This window comes from Chamaea fasciata, unplaced genomic scaffold, assembly GCF_029207755.1.
Source record: "Chamaea fasciata isolate MVZ Bird 193981 ecotype frontalis unplaced genomic scaffold, bChaFas1.0.hap1 SCAF_11, whole genome shotgun sequence".
Lineage (NCBI taxonomy): Eukaryota > Metazoa > Chordata > Aves > Passeriformes > Sylviidae > Chamaea > Chamaea fasciata.
In genome coordinates, this window is record NW_027094096.1 from 11,580,213 (window position 1) to 11,594,445 (window position 14,233).

At 40.1% G+C, this 14,233-nt stretch overlaps 1 protein-coding gene across 7 annotated transcripts in view; it reads right to left on the reverse strand.

Annotated features, from left to right (window-relative positions):
- The window catches only part of TRIP12 (thyroid hormone receptor interactor 12), a 78,766-nt gene that overhangs the window by 24,833 nt on the left and 39,700 nt on the right, over nucleotides 1-14,233 (reverse strand). For 6 of the 7 annotated variants that reach the window (XM_066193230.1, XM_066193229.1, XM_066193227.1 and 3 more), the window contains 9 exons: nucleotides 7,563-7,668; nucleotides 6,188-6,324; nucleotides 5,186-5,269; nucleotides 3,729-3,824; nucleotides 2,598-2,746; nucleotides 2,241-2,276; nucleotides 2,061-2,156; nucleotides 1,549-1,641; nucleotides 1,248-1,409 (listed from right to left, as the gene is read on the reverse strand). In XM_066193230.1, coding sequence (XP_066049327.1) covers nucleotides 1,248-1,409; nucleotides 1,549-1,641; nucleotides 2,061-2,156; nucleotides 2,241-2,276; nucleotides 2,598-2,746; nucleotides 3,729-3,824; nucleotides 5,186-5,269; nucleotides 6,188-6,324; nucleotides 7,563-7,668 — 959 coding nt within the window. The remainder of the gene's footprint in view (nucleotides 1-1,247; nucleotides 1,410-1,548; nucleotides 1,642-2,060; nucleotides 2,157-2,240; nucleotides 2,277-2,597; nucleotides 2,747-3,728; nucleotides 3,825-5,185; nucleotides 5,270-6,187; nucleotides 6,325-7,562; nucleotides 7,669-14,233) is intronic. The other variant, XM_066193231.1, reaches the window with a different exon arrangement.

Here is a 14,233-nt window from a genome sequence, read left to right on the forward strand (position 1 = left end):
AGCCTGATTTTGATATTATGCAGCACAGACAACACAGCAAATCTAAAGACACAAGTAAAGACTGTCCTGAAAATAGCTCTAGTTAAAAGTTCAATTAAATGTTCAAGAAAGTTCACCTAAACTTAATAAAACACTAAGTGTAAGGGTGGCTGAGCACTGGAAGAGGTTAGCCTGAGAGATTGAGTCTCCATCCTTGGAGATACTTAAAAACAGAAAAAAATCACCTGGATGTGCTCCTGGGCAAGCTGCCCTAGCTCACCTTGCAGGGGAGCTAGGACTGGGTAACAGAGCTCTCCTCCAACCTCAACTATTCTGTTAAGGGCTAACTCAATTCTTTTTCAGAAAATTTCCACTTCAAAATTTCTTGAAATCTTACTTTGCTGGGTTGTAGCTTCTCTTCCGGTATCAGGATCAATACTTATCCCTACTACTGGTGAGAATGGTGCTTCCTGTTTCTAGAGTACAATCTAAAGCTGTCATTTGGCTTCTTAGAAGCTGTCTTAGAAGCTGCCTCAAAGATTCAAGTAGTCTTTCAGCAAGATGATGTAGGCAAAATTAAGAATAGCACAGGAATACACAAAACCATTACCTGGAAGCTTCCAATTAGTTGCATTTATTAACAAACAAAACATTTCTCCTTTCTCATCTTTCTAACAGGGATCTGCCAACCAAGCAGCTCAGCAAAGCTATCTTTTGCTGCACCGGTCGTTGTTAAGTGCTCATTTATGAACACAGCAGCCCTGCAGGATACATTGCCCTCAGGAGCCCCTTGATTTCAGATTGATCATTTCAAACTATTGTATAAAAGCAGGAACTTTTTAAAAACGCCATAAACCCATCCCCCCAAAAAGTTAAAGCACAAAAAACCCAAAAATTTGAAACTGAGGGTGTTCTGAATTTGAAGTGGGAGAGAACCTTGCAGCCCATCTGTTGAGAAAAAATAAAACCAGTAATTCTACTGGACTTCCTCTTACTGATGTCCTTGTTCTTACAAGGACTACAAAGCCATTACTCATGCTTTGAGTTCAAGTACCTTATTTGTCCTGTTTTATCAAACATCATGTTTACAGAACCTCAAGAGGTCCATATGTACATTGGTATATCACAACTTGACAGTATAGAAGCTTAAAGTCAATTATGACCTAGCAAAGACAAATAATACACAGCAAAGAACCAAGTATCTGGAGACATCTTTAAACTGCTTTCAGATCAAAATCAAAATGTTCCATATTTTAACAACTTCTTACCTGATGGGTTAACCTTTGTGTTAGCAGTGGCAAAGAGTCTGCCACAAAGTGAAACTCATCAGGTGTTATACTCTGGCAGCAGTTGGCAGCGATAGCTAGTGCATTCCTTTGTGCATTTATACTGAAGAATTCCAGATACAGCAAACAGTCTGCCAACCCACCCTATAACAAAACAAATGAACATTTTCACTCTCAGTACTGCTGAAGTCACAGAAAGTTGTGTTTTTATTTCATCTTCACAGAAGATCACCAAGATGCAGAGCCGGCAGAGGCAAAACTGCCGGTTTTTGGTTTTACTTACTGCCTGCAGAATGGCTTTACTGTGCCTGCGTGACAACATCTCCAGGGCTGTAAGCGCCTGCTCTGCCACATCAATGCACTGGATAACTTGCAGCTACAAGGAAACAAAAAAGCTTGTGCATCAATTTCTAAACCAATTTGCAAAAATAATCATCTTGATTAGCACTCAGACATACAGTCTCTGCTAAGACACATATGCCAATGCCAGCTCTGACCAAGCCTGCCAGTTTAAGGCTACCTCAGCCATGGAGCTACTCCAAGAGGCAACAGCTCATATAATTACATTTTGTATGTTTGCAATACCCATCCAACAAAAAGTTCTCAGTGAAGGAGACAGCACTTTTCAGTAAGGGTAGGAGCAAAGATTGAGCCTGGCTTTAGAAGCTTCTCACACATTTTATATTATGTTGTAAGCCATGAAAAGAAGCCACCATCTTGATGGCATTTCCTAAAGTTAAAACAAAAGAAAAAATTCCCTCATGCTGTTTTATCACTGTGTTGATTTCATTTTACCTTTTCCAAGAAGACAGGAATTGCATCTACCACTACAGCAGATGATCTGGGAAGTGCTTCCATCATGTATGTTAAGGCCCGACACGCATGATTCATCTATTAAATATACAGATATTTGATTGTAAGTTCAGTTAACATTTTTGTATTTCAAAAGCTTCTTAAATATTAGAAACTACTTACAATGTCAAAGTTGTGCTCCATCTGCAGCAGAGTTATCTGTTTAAAAGAAAAATATTGATTGTTTAGAAAAATGTATCTAGATATTATCATAAAAAGGGTAAAAATCACTACTGTAGCTTTTGACTCAGGATTTTGAATGTTAGTAAGAATTCCAAAAGAACCACTACCTATTCTTCAGCTGTTAAAAAATTAATAGGACTATCAAAACTTAGCAAAACATTCTCTCAAAACAAAATAAGATAGATACACATACACACACTTAGAAATAAAACAATATAAATAATGATGATTTAATTTAAGCATGACACTGAGTGAAATATTATATCCTCCAATAGAAATCTGAGATTAAATCTTTACCAAAGCTGGTACAACACTCTTGACTGGAAATCCTCCTAATGTTTCTTCATTTCCCATAACCAACAGCTGGCACATCTCAATCACTGCCTGTAGTTGCTGACTTTCATCAGTGGCTTGGAGACCTTGTAAAAGCTGTTGAGCTTTAGAACCTAGATATCCAGAAAAAAAAATTAGGAAAAAAGGTATTAGAAAGTGTTCAAGTGAACTGTTATGCTATACTTCTGCCACAGTGGAAGACCAGAGATAGTTTGTTTTCCTCTGTATTTGTAGTTTCATTTCCTTTCCCTGTCATAAAAAGGTGGAATGGGGAAGGGAGACAAAATCTCACTCTTGGCTGCCTTTCCAGTGCAGACTGGTCAGCACAGGGAGTCCGCCACACTGCTCAGCACAGCCATCTTGCCAACCTACAGCAGGTGCCAGAACCCAAACCATCCCACCTTTGTGCAGCAAAAGACTTTGCAATGCCCCCCAGATAATACAGCACATGGAGCACCCATGAGACCCCATCTTCTTCTTGGCATGCAGTGTAACAGGCTGCCTCTGGCCCTCCTGGGAAGCCAGACTTGGACTGGAAGGTGCACATCTCATCCAGCTGCATAGCGCAGACCTGGTGCAACAACTCTAAGGACCCACACTCTCACTGACACAATGACTGAAGGAAATTCATTCTGTCTGAAACCTATGACACTTCTGAAACTCAAACTAACATAACTTAGAACTGACATCTACTAATTGTTTTAAAGCTAGCTTAAGCATTTGTTTAAAGCTAGCAAAAAACCCAAGGGGGTTGGAGAGGTCTTTTGTTAAGCAGCCCATCATGCAAAAGAAAAAGATAAGGAAGGGGTGAAAAGGCAAGAACCCTCCCTTTCCCACCTAGAAGGGAACATTAAGATGCCCCGAAAAAGAAAAGCAAAGAAATACAGCTAAAGCAAATTTTTCTTCCTTAAAGGAAGACAAGCAAATTAAAATTGTTGACCAGTGGTCTAGCACTATCATGACATACAAGTCTCCAACACGTAAAATACTAAATTAAACTAATGAAGCTAATACAAATATTAGATTTACTATTGGCTGAATTCTACTAGTCTGGAAGTGGAAAGAATTAAGTCAAATTAGACAAACTTTGCTTACTAGCTCCACTTCCAATTGTCCTGTGGAAGAGCTGCGACATCCGAGGACCAAGAGGGCCAAACAGGTGAGGAGGAAGACCCCTAGCCTCTAATAGAGCTAAAAGCAAACAGAGGATAACAGCCATTGTCAAAGCTTCTAGGTATATTTTAAAAAGCTTAAATTCCGTGATGTTATCATTTAAGACTACTAGAATTTTGATACTTTAAGAGTTAGGATTAGATGACTGCAGCTACCTCAATTTTGAAAAAAAAACACCAAAAAGATGACCTTAAAGGAACAAGCAACTAATTTTTGTTTGTATCAGAGCATTAAGGTCCTTTACGAAGTCACCCGCTGAGTTTCCACAGCTGTGTATTTCACCAAAGCAGTCTCATCTATTAAACTGTTATAAGCCCAGAGCCAGTACAGCAGATACATCATGCTGTAATTTCAAATCTGAACTCAAACTCCACAGGATAGGTTAAGCTTATCTTCATATTTTCAGGACCTGCAGGCACTACTACTCTGATAAAAATGACACTGAAAAACAGGTTCAACAGCTTTATCTGCTGATGAGCAGGAGACAGAGGAACTCTGTTAAGTATTAGCGGGTTTCTTTTTGATTGATTTTCAACACTTTACAGTACTATTACTTAAGCTAAACTAAGTGGGTGATTCTAACTTTTACTGTAACAACCATGACTACTGCTGATCAATAAAATAATCATTAACAGTGAAAACAAATTTAGCCTGATATTCCTAATGCATATCTGTACTTACTGAGAACTATAAGCAAGTGAACTGATACTGACAGCACTCACTTCCACATTAAATATCCAGATTAACAAAAACCTGTCACTTGCAAGGGAGATCATGATCTCAGGACTCCCTGCAATGTAGCAGTAAAATCATTAGACCAGTTGCAGAACATGCAAACTGAGTTTATACCTGTCATACACTCTGATTTTAGGAGACCAGACTCCTTTAGCCCAAGCACAAAAGCAAGCATTTCAAGAACATTCAGACTTTTTTGGTCAAAGCTTACAGCAACATGGGTATCAATGACAAGCACAAAAAAAAAAATGTTATCCAGAAGCAGGCAGAGTATAGTAGGCCTAACCTGGCCTCTAAACTTAATACATGCTTATAAAGAGTTATTTTCATATTTGAGCCAACTTAATAGGACTGAGTTCTCAGTTCTCTCTTCACCCCCCCCCCCCAATAAAATCATCAGTAGTAGGGTATTACACACCATTTAAATTAATAAAGACCCTATTTCACCCCCCTCCAGCCATCCTTGCATCTTTTGTGAATTAAGGCTTGTAAAATCCCTGCTTCAGAATTACTGTAAGCAAAAACACATTCACAGACAGTGGAACAAAATACAGCCTTTCCCACTTGAATGTCCTAAAGAATTATTTATAGTTATTTACAGGCTGCTAACAACCAAAAAGGTAAATTAGTAACAACTTTTATACCTTGTAGTCTTCCCATCTCAGAATCATCTGACTCACTTTCTCCAGAAGTTGTCATACCTACAGCTCCAGCAACAGAACTAGAAGCTAAAGAAACAATGAGAGATCAATACAAGTTACAGTGTCTTTAAAAACCACAAAACTCACATCAAAGAAAGGCTTCGCCACCAAAAGCGCACTCTGCATTTAACACTGCCATCAGCAAACTCCTGTAAAACTTCTATTTTAAAACAGACCAGTCTAGAGGACTAGTACTTTCCAAAAGCTGAAGAGAATGGTTTTATCAACCCAAGAAAATGAAGAAAAAATACAGCTAAGTCCATAAAATTAAGAGACAGACAGATTTACCTGTATCCTTAATAAACGTATATTTCTCTTGAGTATTATGCTGTACTTAAGTTTCCATTACTTCTTTTTGTATGGATGTAGCCAGCTCTAAGTATAGAATGTTTAATATTTTCTAGTATTCAGCATAAATACTGCACAGCTCCTCTGAACTCACTAATTAAGACCAGACAATAAAATTATCATCTAATAGAACTGTGGAAGTAACAGTATTCAAGTTGGTCACAGATTTGTCCAGTACAGCCATGCTTGCAATTTCAATGGAAAACCTGTAGAATATTTATGAGTAGTTTAAACAGAGCTTTTACAGGTAATACATGCCTTCTGTATTCTGAACAGTTTGATGTCTTTTCAGCTGGTGGCATTTATGTAGCATCAGCTGAAGTAACTTTTTTTAAAAGTACCAGAAGCTTAAAAACTAACATCTGGATTACTGGATATAGTTTGATTGCTACCAAAAAAAGCATAATTGAAACATGTACTAAACAGCCAAAAAATCATAATCAAATGTAAGGGTCCCTCTCGCTCAAAAACCTTCCAGCATTATTTACCAGCTTAAAAATTTCTCTTCAGAACTTAATCCGTTTAACTATTTTTAAATGCAAGAATTTTATACCAGCAAACTATGATAAAAATTCTTCAGTTGGAATTCCTTCTTACCTGCAGCTCCCTGGGGAGGCTCATCTGTCCGTGCAGCTGAAGAGTTAACTCCATCCTGGTTGTTGTCAGGATCAGCCATCTTCTCCTGTCGGCGAGCTTCAGCTGCTCCTCTTTTGCCCAGGCCAGAGCCTCGCCGACTAAAGGTTCAAAAAACAAAGTTTCACATCTTATTAACAAAAGTAAGAGATTTATTAATGTAAGCCTACTAAAGACTACATAATGTTTATGTACACCACGAACGAGCAAATAGTGGAAGATTCCACCTTCACAAAATTATCCAAGCCTTCTGTACACTCCCTGCCCTGCACCGTGGCAGTGATTTGTTTACACTAAGGCATTAGAGACAGGTTCTTACATTATACATTTTATGACCAGGAAGTCTACTAACATATAAAATCAAAAATGAACAAGCTTAAAGTGACTGTTAGTTATAAATCACATACACATTTGAGAAGGCCAATGATAGAGTAGTCATCTTCACAGGAAGTTCTAAGCTACTGAAAGCAAGAGGAGGACTCGGACATTCAACTTGGTTTTCAGTGTCAGAACAAGCCGGAGAAGATGAGACTATTTAGATTTGCAGTTTTAAACACTACAGCCTTCATCACTAAAAATACATATGCTTTCAAAGTAAACAGTCAAATTCAAATACACACTTGATAACAAAATCAAGACTTCAGAACTGGTTTTTTAATGGTGTGGAAGAGGGAAAAGAGGATGTGCTAGAAGTACTAAACAGTCTAGGCATAAGAACAAAAATAAAGTTTGTTAAGGCTTGCTATGTCAAGTCCCACAATATATGCAATTACAAAGTTTATTGCATCACAGAATACATTAACTCTCCCCTCCCATTTAATCTACAAGCTGCTTAAAATTACTAATTCAGGACTACTGCTCCTCTGCACCAGGAAGTACATTAAGTACTTAGATGCAGTTCAGACGAAACTGCTGACAAGCTGAGTCAGCTGAACAGTGCACCCTATTAAAACTGACTCCTGTGTGGTACCACAGTCTTGTTTTTCAAAACAATTATCTATTTCACTACTCATGACAGACAGTAGTTCAGCACTACTGTGTGTTAAGTAAATAGTTCAGCAGTACTAACTGTCTTCTTAAACACCTTTCCAAGGACAGGATTACTTAAGTTTGTTTCTCTTCCTCCATCTCCACAGCTGAGGGACTTACTGGAAGTCTGATGGTGACAAATTCTATGTGCTATCCATAACACTGGTAAGCAGAGTAATCCAGCAGGCCTGAAAAGCTACAGCTACTTTTACAACAGCCAAATCAGAGAGACAAGGCCAGTTTTCATGCATGAAAATGACATGAATAGCAACTCACTGTAGTAATCAAGTTTCATTTCCCTAAGTTTTACCTGGTGCTAGCACAGGAGCCCGTGGTCTTTTGCCGTGTGCTCCGCCGTAAACTGGGGAGCTCAGCAGGTGGTGATTCACTGCGCTTCTTTGTAGATTTTCTTAGACCTATGCAATACGTAAAGAATTGAGAGTAAATCAGTCTTTAAACACACAGCAGTTCTACAAAGAAACTAAACTTTTGTGAACAGGAAACCTCCATGTAGAACAGCCCCTACATAAAAACCAAAATAAGCCCACATCAATTTTAGTCATCTTACACTGAACTGCTATACCACTAAAAGGTCAGACATTTACCTTTACTCATTAAGTAATACTAAACTCCTGTAAGCACCTTTTATTAAACTACATACTACAGCTATAGATCATCTTTCCAGGCTAAACATCCCATAATCACATTCTGGGATACAAGTGTACTATTTCTACGTTCAAACAATTACAAGAAGATGCCTTACCCTTAAACAGGAAAAAAGAAACTACACATCAAGAGGGAAGGAAGTGGTGGTTACAATCTCAAATTTTAGTCAGTTTTGAACTATATTTCGAGAGGGAAGGAAGTGGTGGTTACAATCTCAAATTTTAGTCAGTTTTATTCACACTAATATGGCTTAAACACAACTGTCTTCAGTCAGAACCATGCTCTCCTCCAGGAGTCGAGCACTATCAGTGCTGAGATCTAGCCCACGGATTATTTGTGTTCCTATTTCAACTACAGCCCTTCAGCCCCTCTTACCGTCATAAGGCCATCCTTGATGTAAATAAGCAAGCACATCCTCACAGCTTTGGAAAAGGAGTTTCAGTGTTTAATTTACAAGTATTTGCATTGTTGAAAAATGACCCAATTGATAACAATTTTGTCTAGGTGATAAAGCCATTGTCCTGGTAACGTCCCACCACAGAACCAGGTTAAACACACAAAAACCCCATGCAATACAACATTCTCGGATGATCCTCAGCAAGCCTACTGTCAGGTTGAAATATCCAATGGCAGCCTCCAAAACACAAAAATTATAATTTATGGTAAAAATCAAAAATTTTTATCAGGCCCAGTTTGACATTGCAGTGACCCCATCCACACATCTCCACAATAAATACATATAATAGAAGAGAACATCATAACACTGAATTCAGACATGTTATTACTAGAACAGATGTAAACATTTTTGAAAATCAAGTTAGATCACTGCTCCCTCTTCTGGCAACAAAGCAAAAATAAAACACACTTAAACATGCAATGCATTTGAGTTCAGAAGTAATCAAACTAGCACCTATTTCCTTAATCCTAAAACATTCCAGGAATGCAGAGTTGTGGTACTGAGGGATAAAATCATAACTATGCAGCCTCTGACTGGATATTTAACAGAAAAGAAAAAGTGATGTATAAAACTACTACTGGTCTGGCCAATAGCATGTCCTTTCAAACACATATTTGACCCAGAAACACAATGCTGTGTGCAGTTAAGGTCTATGCAGATGAATGTTAACCTGATATTCATGTATTTACCACACACTTGGCTTAGCAACTCAAGAGATTTGGCAACCTTAAGAAAACAATGTTCTCTACTTAAAAGCCACCAAGCACCGAACTAAAGCAGGCCAGTCACTTAAATTTTCACATGATCTGCGCATATAGAACATACGTAACTTTTGTGAAAATTCAGAAAAGTAGTGGCATTTTTACTACATATGCTTTGAAACCAAAAACTGTAAGTTGAAGCTACCACAACGCAATGACTCAAACCTCACTAACATACAGTATACTTAATATTTGGGGGAGGGGGGAGAGGTGTGACAGGAGAAAACATGTCATAAGGCAGAAATACAAGAAAAACTCATTTGAAATGGTTGCAGCAGGATCCCATGCCGTAGCTACACTTCTCAAGTACTCAGAAGTACAATGATACATCAAAATTTCCCTTAGAGCTGGCTGTATTTTACAGTAGAAAATGCATCCTTCAACTGGGACCACATATAGCACTGTACTACTCCACAGGTAAAATGTGTTTGCCCCACTGAGTTCAGAGATACACTGTCTCATATATAACACATATGGAAAACTAGGTTATGTCAGCACACCATTTACTACTTCAAATCTGTGGGTAGTCATTTTCAAGGAGTCAAACCTAAATTAGGTAACTTCCCATTAGCTTAGTAACAGGCTACTGATGAGACACCACACACCCATTTTAAGTGAAGATTGACTTAGCTTGTACCAAAACAGGATTTCTGCTAAGGGCCAGTTTCACAAAGCAGCAGAACCAGCTTAACAGTTTACTGCTGTTCAGAAGTATGGCCCATCAATCTCTTACTTTCCCCAAATCAAACCCAAGAAGTACGAAGTACACATATGACACACACTTTCTTGTTTTAGTATTCTGCCAGCTGGGTGAGCTGAGCTTGCTTAAGGGTCAGATGAGTACAGACACCAAGCAGTAGGGCAAAGATGCAATAAAATGGGGTGTCCTTTACCATGAGCAGCATTAAATTAGCTGAGCCATCTCTTTAAACTGAATTACCTCGGAGGGTTGTAGAGAATGTACAGTTACCCAGTTATTCCTTGGTGGATGAGCTGCAGAATACATCACATCCTCAGCATTCTGAAGAGCCGAGCACATTTTCTCCTGCTGCTCAAGAATGTTGTACTTATCAGATCTTTCTACGTGTTTCTTTTCCAAGCCTTTACTTTTCTGTCTCTGAGCATCTACCAGGGTACAACTGAGCTTCCACCTCCCTTTATTAATTTTAAAGGCTAAAAGAGAAAGCAAAGAAAGTCTTCTCACAGCATGTTCCCTTCCTGCTGTTCAATGCCACTCTGCCTTTAAGAAGCCTTCTTAATCAACTTTAAGTCAATCTTACCACCTGCATCTTTTGCAAATCCTTTGAGTCTTCCCAATACAGTAAGTTCAGAACTGCTAATTTCTTCAGACTGAGCCTTCTTCCTTTCATTCACATTGTCATTAAAATTTGGGATGGCCAGCACAGTCTCCAAATTGAAGGTTAGTCCTGTGTCTTTAGGAGTTGCAGGAGGCTTAAAGTGGCAAGCATTCACCAGTAAATAGAGCACAGCCAGTATTAAGGAAAATGAGATTAAAGATGCCCTGTGTGTACCTGATGGAGGAAAGCACCAGTCACACTGTCACAGACAGATAGCAAGGGCTCTCAGAGGAATTGGTTTGATGTTCATCTCCAGAAGATGTTTATTCGGCACTACTTCTGTAATGCATACAGCAATGGTCACAGACTCACAGAAAGGCTGGGGCTGAAGCAACCTTCAGAGATCATCCAACCTCACTGAGACAGCAGGCTCACTGCTCATGTTCAGGAATGTTTTGAGTATCTCCAGAAAAGCAGACTCCACTGTCTCTCTGGGCAGCAAATTCTACTGCTCTGTCACCCTAAAAGAGGTTTTTCCTCTTATTCAATAGAACTTCCTGTATTCAGTTTGTGTCCTCTGCTGCTTGTCCTGGTGCTGGGCAGCACAAGAGTCTGGCCCCAGTCTTTTGACAACCACTCCTGAAGTATTTGTACACATTAGTAAGTCTTCTTTTCTCCAAGCTTAACAGGCACAGATGTCTCAGCCTTTCCTCATGAGAGATGTTGCAGTTCCCTCATTACCTTCATAGCCCTTCACTGGACCTTTTCAGGAATCAGAACTGAACACAGCACTCCAGGTGAGGCTTCACCAAGGCAGAGCAGAGGAGCAGGATCGACTCCACTGATCTGTTAGCAGTGCTCTTCCTAACACACCCCTGGATTCTGTTGGCCTTCTTAGCCACAGGGGCTCACTGCTGGGTCATGCACCACCTGTTCCCCACCAGGGCCCCCAGGTCCTTCTCCACAGAGCTGCTTTCCAGCAGGTCAGCTCCTAACCTGCACTGGTGTGTGAAGTTATTCCTCTCCAGGTGCAGGACCCTGCACTTGCCTTTGAACTTCATTATGTTCCCCTTCACCCAACTCTGCAGCTTCTCCAGGTTTAACTGAATGGCAGCACAGCCTCCAGTGTATCAGCCACACCTCTCATTTTTGTACCATCAGACTCACTGAGGGTGCTCTCTGCCCCCTAACCCAGGTCATTGATGAACCAGTAGAACAGGACTGAACCCAGTATTGACTGCTGGGGAACACTGCCAGCTACAGGTCTCCAACTGGACACTGCCTTGCTGAGCACAACCTCTGAACTCTGCCTTTCAGTCAGTACTCAACCCAGTCCATTGTCATTCACCTCACCCACACTTCCTGAGCTATGAGGTTGCTACAGGAGACAGAGTCAAAAGCCTTGCTCAGGTCAAGACAGACATCCACTGCTCTCCCCTCAACTACTCAGCCAGCCATTCTATCACAGCAAACTATCAGACGAGTCAAACATTACTTCCCCTCAGTGAATCCATGCTGACTACTACTGATAACCTCCTTTCACTTCACATGCTTAGAAATGACAATGCAGGATAAGCTCCTCCATCATCTTTCAAGGGATGGAGGTGAGCCTGACCAGCCTGTAAGTTCCTTGGGTCCTCTTCCTTGCCGTTTCTGAAGTGACACTGCCTTTCCTCAGGCATCTCTGCTGTTCTCCATTACCCTTCAAAGATGATGTAGAGTGGCTTAGCAGTAACATCTGCCAGCTCCCTATACGCTTGTAGGTGCATCCCTTCAGGGGCCACAGATTTGTGGGTGTCAGGTTTACCTAAACGATCTCTAATCCAAACCCCTCCAAGAAAATCAGGTTTAAGCATCTTATATTCAGCACCTGCAAAAACTTCAGAAGTAAACTTCAGAATTAAAGCAGAAGCACAAGCTTTCTTATGGCAGACATATATTGCTTATGCCCTGACATCATCCTATTTTGCATGCCAAGCACTCATGTTTATGAGTCAGAATGAAAACACATTCAAACAGGCTAAACCTGAAATAGCACAGCCTAACAAATCAAACTAAAAAATCTTTACTTTACATTAAGCATATTTACTTGTCAGCATTTTTTTAAGGAAGATTTTGTTGTGCAAAAGAAAAGTTCTGAATGCAGCTGTACTGCAATCACTTATTAAGTCTGAATGTATTACCCAAGTCAAAACAAAGTTAGACAAACTTTCACAGTTCATAACCTAGAAAGTCCTTCATCTGCAGTTCAGAAAGGCAATCTGGAGTGAATTACTTGTTAGGACTGGAATTTTAGACTTCAGATTGGCTCCTGTGCAAGGCTGCTCTTCTCACTAATTGAGATAGGGTAAAAAGAGCTGTAGCAGGGGAAGGCAAGACAGCCTCCTATCATTCTAACATTCCTCTATTACCCTCCCTCAGTACCAACCCAGACATCCCCAGGACTTATTAAAGCCCCACACACAGCCTGTCACCACAATTAAACCAAGTATTGCCAAGCTAACCATCTTCCTGCCTCAATCCCAAGTCCACAATTCCAAGGCTCTAACTACCATCACCCAAGCCAGCACTGTACCCACAATCCCAAATAAACTAATTCAGAGCTATTTTCTGACTCGTTTTTCCCTCAACTCTGCCAAATCCCTCAAAGCCAGGAGTCCTATACTATTCACACTTTGTCTTCATGCTCACGTGGCTTTTCAGTGCCCACACCAATAACCTCTTTAACTCCCCAAATCTCCAAGTACTAAGTACAGACCTCCCAGGCAGGAACAGCTATCCAAGTTACCCCACTCTTAGCACTGTCCCAGCCACTGCTGCCAGCTTGTTCCTACTTAAGGGCCACAAGACAACACACAAAGGACAGCAAAGATTTCCCCAATAAGGGAAACATAATCAATCTTGATTTATATTGTTACATAAGCAGTACCATGACCTGATTTGCAACGTTTAAAAAGCCCCTACAACAGATAAAGCCTGAAAGGGATGTGAAAACAGTCAAGTCACAAGAGCAAAATGAGAAACTTGCTTTCTTCCTCTCTTCCCCCATGAAGGCATATTCAACTACTCAAACAGATGTAAAGAACTTTAGTCTAGCCTGGTTTTATTATTCCAATATATTCTTCGGCTGTTATTCAGTGATGTCACTGCTGTGTAGAGCTTAACACTCTGGAAGTCACCTGGGCTGAATTTAACACTTTTTAGCTATCCAGGAGGATTGGACAAGAAACTTCAAGGTATTCTCCTCATTCTCCTCCAGCATGTGAAAAACTTCTGCAAACACGGCAGCCATGTTCCTCTTCATTCTTCTCTTCAGTAGAGTAAGTCAGGTCAGCTGCTCTTATTTTTCATTCATGATCACAACCCCCAGCAATGATTCTTGTACTCCTTGAACTGCATCAACTCCAGAAGGGAACAGCACTGCATTTATACAGATATGACCGACCAGACACGGTTTTGAGAACCTGGTGCAGTAGAAGGTGGCCCTGCCTGTAGCAGGGAGTTTGGAATGAGATGATCTTTAAGATCCCTTTCAACCGAACTATTCCATGATTTTATGTTAGCCAGAATAATCCCCCTTCTCCTCCCACTTATTTTCCCAGAACCACTTCCACCAATCATTTTCCTGAAGTTTTTGCAGTTATTTTTGGTTTTTTATCTCCCACTAATTCTATTAAGTCCTATTTCAGACTTCTCCAAAGATGTTTCATAATATATACACCTATAAAAGCCTACCAAGTTCAAACTTTTAGTTTCTACACAGAATTACTATGACTTTCAAGGACTTGTTTCCAGGCAG